General features: G+C 34.7%; 2 protein-coding genes across 2 annotated transcripts; one reads left to right on the plus strand and one right to left on the minus strand.

Moving 5' to 3' along the window:
- Positions 1-745: 745 nt before the first annotated feature.
- On the plus strand, positions 746-2,640 carry LOC107420913 (S-type anion channel SLAH1). The gene is made up of 2 exons (XM_016029977.4): positions 746-1,916; positions 2,044-2,640. Exons 1-2 carry the CDS (start codon positions 1,044-1,046, stop codon positions 2,296-2,298), a joined length of 1,128 nt encoding a protein of 375 aa, XP_015885463.1. The 5' UTR covers positions 746-1,043; the 3' UTR covers positions 2,299-2,640.
- LOC107420917 (uncharacterized) lies at positions 2,099-6,406 on the minus strand. Its single transcript, XM_016029988.4, has 4 exons — positions 5,867-6,406; positions 3,292-3,654; positions 2,647-2,704; positions 2,099-2,239 (listed from the first exon to the last, which is right to left on the minus strand). The coding sequence occupies exons 1-3, from the start codon at positions 6,147-6,149 to the stop codon at positions 2,649-2,651; spliced, it is 702 nt and encodes a 233-aa protein (XP_015885474.2). The 5' UTR covers positions 6,150-6,406; the 3' UTR covers positions 2,099-2,239; positions 2,647-2,648.
- Positions 6,407-7,065: the final 659 nt, after the last annotated feature.

Below are 7,065 nucleotides of genomic sequence, written 5' to 3' on the forward strand. Positions count from 1 at the left end.
ATATGGCTTTACCACCAATACCAATTGTCTTGCATGCGTACGCATGGTCGGCTTATATATCCAACTTGCTGGAATTGCTTGTGTGTTGCCATGGCCTTGTCTAATTACCGACCTCTCACAGCAGGAAAGATCGTTTTATGAATCGTAAGGCAGAGCAAACAAGCGTCCATCAAGATCAAAAGGCAACGCATGAAGTGGACTCCACAAAAATAAGAATCAGAATAATTAGGAAAAGCACAAAATTAAAGATTGAAACCTTTTTCCTTTAAAGGCTATCATATCATGGTTTTGTCCTTCTCTTTTTTTACCCTGTTTAATTAGTAAATTATTTTGGGCCTACCATTTTGCTTCACACCCCTCTTTGTTTATATTCTCTTGCTTGGTGCAGATTGGACAAAGGGTGTTGAAGATTAATTAACTAAAAAACCCTTATTTATTTATTTATTAGTTTCAATTTAGTGTACACATCATGCAATCTCACAACTACAAATAGGTCCAAGTTCATATATGCTCCAATTAAAGGAGATCGAAAATTCACCTCCCCCAATCCACCCCTTTTATTCCCCCAAAAAGATTTTTTTAAAAAGGGAATAGGTATCCATGAGAATTGCATGATGAATCTTCAAACAGTCCAAAGGATGAAGTTAGCAGCAATGATTATTATTGTTGATTAATTTTGATAAAATGCATGTTGATAAAATTTATTGGGTAGCTGTTGAATTGGTTTTATATAAGCAATGCTAGACACTTTAATTGACAAGGAAACCTTATGGATCAAGAACTTGATTTTGGTTCAAACAAAAATGGCACATATATTACTCTATATGTTCTAAAATATTCCTAAGTTTCCACTTTATAATTGGCGTAGTGTGGAAATGAGGTGGCTCCAATGTTCAAGTCTTAACTCCAATGCTTTTTCCAAACTATTTTGTCTCAATCTCTCTCACTTTTCTCCCAATATAAACACAATCACGTTGTGTAACGAAATGCAGATAAATCTTTCACACTGAGCCACACTCATTAACTACGTACGGTTTTTACAAATGGAAGACACAGAAAATAAACAACAAATTGAGGTCATAATCGAAGTTTCTAATGGTAATGGCAGCCAAGTAAACTATAGCCTTCCCAATATTAACGATACCAAAACATTGCTATCGTCCATCTTAACTAGCGTCCATGCGGGCTACTTCAGAATGAGCATATCATTTGGTGCCCAAGCTTTGTTGTGGAAGATTTTGGCACTGCCCACAAATGATAACTCTCAACCCATCCATCACCTATTCCGCAAGCTTCCTTCGACAGCCTTTCTTTTGCTCTGGTGTGTCGCCCTCCTCTTGTTATTTTCGCTCTCTTTTCTGTATATTCTCAGATGTTTCTTTCACTTTCACTTGGTGAGGACGGAGTTCTTACACAACATAGGAGTGAACTACTTATATGCTCCTTGGATTTCATGGCTTCTCTTGCTTCAATCTGCACCAACGATCATCCCAAACACTCTTTCCTACCAAGTTCTTTTGTGGGTTTTCACCGTTCCGGTTTTCTTGCTAGACCTAAAAATCTATGGACAGTGGTTCACAACCGAAAAAAGATTCCTATCCATGATGGCGAACCCGACCAGCCAGATTTCTGTGATAGGTAACTTGTTGGGTGCCCGAGCAGCAGCAGAAACGGGGTGGAAAGAAAGTGCGGTTTTTATGTTCTCACTAGGCATGGCACACTATTTAGTACTCTTTGTAACACTTTACCAGCGTTTAGCAGGTGGCAGCCGGTTTCCAGCCATGATGCGTCCGGCTTTCTTCTTGTTCTCTGCTGCACCAAGCTTGGCAAGTTTAGCTTGGAGCTCCATCTCAGGAACTTTTGATGCCCCATCCAAGATGCTCTTCTTCCTCTCTTTTTTCCTCTTCATCTCTTTGGTAATTTTGCATTCAGAAATCATCAAGTCCTTGCTGCACTAGCTACCTGCTTCTTTTCAATTTCAGATTTGATAAAAGCATTTGCAGTTTTATAAAAAATCGTCATTGTCTCTGCTCTTAAAAACAGGCTTGTAGACCAGCAATTTTCAAGAAATCAATGAGAAGGTTCACTGTTGTCTGGTGGGCATACTCCTTCCCGCTAACCTTCGTCGCTCTAGCCTCTGTAGAATACGCTCAGAAAGCAAAAGGTCATATAGCTTCCGGCCTAATGCTTGTGTTATCAGTGTTCTCAATATTGGTTTTCTTTGGCCTCATGATGCTCACTGCAGTAAAGATGGAAAAACTTTTCACTCAAAAAGGATCAACTCAGCAGCTTTACTAATTAATGATTTTAACCAAAACTTTGTTCCAAGACTAGGGTATGGAAAAAGATATTTAAACCTCTTTTTTTTTTTTTCTTTTTTTTTTCTCCACTTTAGTTTCTGTTGAAGACCATAAAATTCTAACTGGTAAATTTGTTGAAGAACACGAAACCAAGACTCTTGGTTTAGACGGCTTAAGTCTCACCGGCAATTTTAGTTTTCAGCCATGTAAATGCTGTGCATGTACTTTTAATTATGGAACTATAGATGCTATTGGACATGGTACAAAATATTAAGAAAATATATATGAACCTTTATTGAAGACAACAAAATACAGTTTCCAACCCTGAATCACGCAAGATACTTACTATTAACCAGACGATTGCCATTTCCAGCACCATACCACTGAGGAATCCGGAATTAAAACTATAAAACCAAGGGAAAGAATACATAAGATAAATATCAACCAAGAAACCTCTTGTGCTGCGATCTACGGAAATAAGATGGATAATGATCTTATGTAAAATGTTATGTGCTCAACAGCAACATTTTAGGAATAAACCCATATATAACTTCACAGCATTTCTTGTCATTTTTGTCCATAGTTATTCATCAAAAATTTCTAGCCAAAAAAAAAAGAAAAAAAAAAAGTTATTCATTAAAAATATAGAAGAAATATGCAGTAAATATTTTCTATATTCCCCGGAAATGTTGTCATGTTTTCAAAGACAAAATCAATGCATTCTATTTCAGCACTCCAGCTCTAGTTAAATTAAACACACAAAACAAAATCCTATTTACTCTTTCACTCTTTTTCTTCTTCCTTTTCCCCTGCATCGTTCTCCACACTTACAATGATGTATAGATGAAAACTAAACTGAAATAAACAAATCCAACAGGAACTCCCAAAGAACTTAAAGAGAGAGGGAAAAAAAAAAAAAAAAAAAAAAAGAAATCTATGAAAGTTAATTCTTCTAGAGGTTAGTAATTCAATTAAGAATTTTTCTTGCTACCCGAACGTGACAATCTTCGGTCCACTGATTGCAACTGGTTGCGTAAGTTTTGATTTTCCTCAAGTAAACGATCATACTCGAGAAGAAATCCTTCTGATTGCTTCCTCAGAGCAACTGCATTAGCTTCTGCAGAATTTACATCCTTGACCCTTTTCTCAAGCTCAGATTCTACCTGCTTGAGCTTTGCTTGCAAAGTAGTCAATTCAACCTCCATGGCTTTGATCTCATCAGAACCACTGGTTTTGCTGTCGTCAAATCCTCTGTTCTGTTTTTTAACAGCCTCCATACTCTTCCTCCTTATTCGAAGTTCTCTAATGTAGTGGTGCAGCCTGTCAATCATAAGTGCAAGGAATAGGGAAGACCCTGCAAGTAGTTACCCCTAGTTTAAATCACGTCCCATATCTAAGAATAAATTGCCCTTGAAATATAGGATTCAAATTAAAACTGAAAACAGACAAGAATTTCAATAAGTTGATGAAATTATCTACTGAAGTAATGTGCAGGATAACAGCCTTTGATACAATACGAAGGAGGAGAACACAAGAAGATGCATATCCATTATTAAGCAGTGCAAAATACAATCATAGTTCCTCGATAGCTGGTATGGACAAAAGGGCTTCTAAGGGGCTTACAAGATAGTAACCCCATTATGGTACGTAGACAAAAATGAAAACTTAAAAACCAAACAAATTTCAAGATGTGGAGCTCTTCTAAGAAAACCAGTAAAAGGAGGGAAAACAAGAGTGAGGAAGGAGGGAAGCAACAGTAATAGAAGATATCTCCTAGAAAGATAATAAAATGATATAAATGGCAGTGATAAAATAGAAGACATCATCAAGCCCAAATCTAACCAAAAACAGAGGTTCCAAAATTACATATGGGTGAAAATCAAGCTTCAATCAACATGGGCAACCTTTTATTGCTTCACAAGGAGAACAAGAACTATTTAAAAAGGCGTACTGCATGCACAATAAACCTAGAAGTTTCTAGATGATTTATGAAAGCATTATCAACCATGTAAAAATGAGAAAAATGTCTCAAAACATTTGTAGATGTTTTAATACATGTTAAAACCAAATTTAATAATGTTCTAAGATGGAACAGAATAGTGGTTAATTAAAGGAAAATTATTCAAGCTAGTTAGGGTTGCTTTATAAATTATTCAAACAGAAACCTTAGAAGACCACAGGCATTGAGACAATTAATTTGTCCTTCAGTATTAACAGATAGAATTATTAACTTCCTAGAAATGATAAAGATTTGTCAACTGCTAAATGCTACATAGCTTCAAGATATCAAAAGCCCATGAAAGAGAAGATGGAATGAAGCCCATGAAGGAGAAGATGAAATCATTTTTATCAATAAAGTCCCATATCTTACAGAGTTCAGAGTCCTTGTTTCCTTTGTTAACATGAATTAGAAAACTACGCTATTCAGAACCCAAGCACGTAATCGAGAGCCAGAGTAATGTTTTAGATTTCTAACGCTACTGCTTCCATTTCCAATTTCCTAGGGAGATATATTATAATTATAGTCCAAAATGCTACCCCACTTAGCAGCAGCTTTACAACTTATTCCCCACTCAAATTTATTGTCCAGTCAAATAAATGATGTAATAGTTTACCAAGACATATAGGGTCTCATGCATATAGAAAAATAACACATCAGATGACACACATAGAAACTAACATCAAAAAGCAAGACTTAAGGCAATATGGTTTTTTTTATGCTTGCTACCCTATAAATATGACGGATCTGATACCAATCTTAACAGTATTAATGCATATAATGCCCTTTTCAGAGAGAATGATTCTTATATTAGCTTTTTCCCAACTTGTCCCCCAAAGTTACCAAAGGAAGTTTGAATTTCTTTTTATGAAAGCCTTGTGGTAAGAGGCTCATAAATAGATCCTCAATCAGCAAGGCACACAAGTCACCAGCTTTTTTTAAAATCCTCTTTTTTTCTTTTCTATTGAGAGAAATGGTGCCACAAGCGAACAAAGAATGTGGGCTGATCCAGTGATGAATAATGAAGAACATAAAATTTCATTGCACAACTTGAATGGTCACTTCTCTAAGCAGTGAAAAGCCCACATGGAAAACAATGAGTCCCAAATCCATTAAATTACGATCTTGATCACCGACACATAATGCTCAAGAAAAAGTGAAAATGGTTTGCAGAAACAACCCCAACAGAGCAACAAAAACGAAAGCTAATTCGACAAAAAGTAACTAAAATTAATGGAACAGTAATTTTTTCGAATCAAATCACAAAATCCGCATCTTTATTATCCTCCACCTTCAGATATGCTTTCAATGCTCTTAAAATCAAATCGTATTTCTTGGGGTCAAAATCAAATCGATCAAAATCCAAAATATCGAATTGCCCACGTTCAAAAAATCCAAAATTCACAAATCAAAGCCCAAAAATAATAACAACAACAATAATAATAAATCTAAAATAAAGCGGTAAAGCAGAGATCCCCATTCATAAGAAAACGAAGAATTATGTACAGTAGTTTAGATGAAACCAAAAAAATAAATAAATAAGTAAATACTGAAAGCTGAAACTAACCCATGAGAGTGGCTTCAAGAAGATGGTTGGCCATGAGGACCTGATCGGTGGGGTTGACCTCACCATCTTCGATCCAACGCTTCTTGATTTTCATCATGCTGTAAACATTCGACATCAAAACCACAAAAACTGTTCCCGCCACGGTCTTCACCACGACTGGTCCACGGCCGCGCTTCACCCGATCCAATCCCATTATCACCAATTTCCGCAATGGGGTCTTGAACAGCAGCACCATTGCCAGACCCATCTCCGAGAATATCACCGTGAACAGTAGCTGAATCATTTTTTTTTTTTTTTCCAACAGACACTTGCGAAACTCCAAATTCCGAAGCTTTTTGTTTCTTTTTTTTTTTTTTTAAGAGGCTATTGAATGGGTTTGATGGGTGTGAAAATATTAAGGTCGCTGATTGAAATGCAATGGAGGAACCTGAAGTAGTGTATGGTTTATTATCATGGGACGGTTCGTAGGGAAGCAAGAAGGATCAGAAGCTGTTTCAGAGCTCAAAAATTGAGGTTGCAACAAGGAAAGAAAGCTTAGCTATAAAACCCTTTATTTATTTATATATTATTATTATTTTATGGACAGGTCCTTCGAACTTTATTATTTATAAATTTATATTAGCTGGTAGGGGCTTTTACCCCTACGTAATATAGGAAAAGAGATGACTTAATGGAATGGAATTTGTCTATACCAAAGACCCAAATTTTCATTGTATATATTATATAAAAAAACACAAGTATATATATATATATATATATATATATATATATATTTAAACATCGCTGGATAATAAATTCATTTTTTACTTTTTGTTTTTTATTTTTTCCTTTAATTTGTGTGTAGTAGTTAATATTAATTGTTAATGATTAAAGTTTGTTAAACATATCAACAAACTTTAAATTAAAAAATATATATTTTGCATTTCATTTTTTATTTATATTTTTTCTTTATAGTTAAGAAATGTCTGTAAAAACTTAAAAATAAATTTGTTATCAAACAGGTATTCATCAATTTTTGCACAAGTTCTTTTGTATTTCATTAAATTAAAGAAAATATATATTTTAATGTAATTTCACCCTTTTTGTAAATTAACATTCTACATTTTTATTCATTTATGTAAAATTTCAATATATTTATATAATATATATATATATATATGTAATGAAAGGATAGAATATTGCAACAGATAAAATATGGA

This window comes from Ziziphus jujuba, chromosome 1 (genome assembly GCF_031755915.1).
Source record: "Ziziphus jujuba cultivar Dongzao chromosome 1, ASM3175591v1".
In the NCBI taxonomy this organism is placed as follows: Eukaryota; Viridiplantae; Streptophyta; class Magnoliopsida; order Rosales; family Rhamnaceae; genus Ziziphus; species Ziziphus jujuba.

Excerpts from the sequence above, each read along its gene's own strand:
- LOC107420917 (XM_016029988.4), bottom strand. The coding sequence starts at position 6,149 with ATGATTCAGCTACTGTTCACGGTGATATTCTCGGAGATGGGTCTGGCA. Across the intron at positions 3,655-5,866 it reads TCTTGAAGCCACTCTCATGG|GGTCTTCCCTATTCCTTGCA; the intron begins GTTAGTTTCAGC and ends AACTACTTGCAG. Across the intron at positions 2,705-3,291 it reads CCGAAGATTGTCACGTTCGG|TTTTAATTCCGGATTCCTCA; the intron begins GTAGCAAGAAAA and ends TTGGTTTTATAG.
- LOC107420913 (XM_016029977.4), top strand. The coding sequence starts at position 1,044 with ATGGAAGACACAGAAAATAAACAACAAATTGAGGTCATAATCGAAGTT. Across the intron at positions 1,917-2,043 it reads TTTTCCTCTTCATCTCTTTG|GCTTGTAGACCAGCAATTTT; the intron begins GTAATTTTGCAT and ends TCTTAAAAACAG.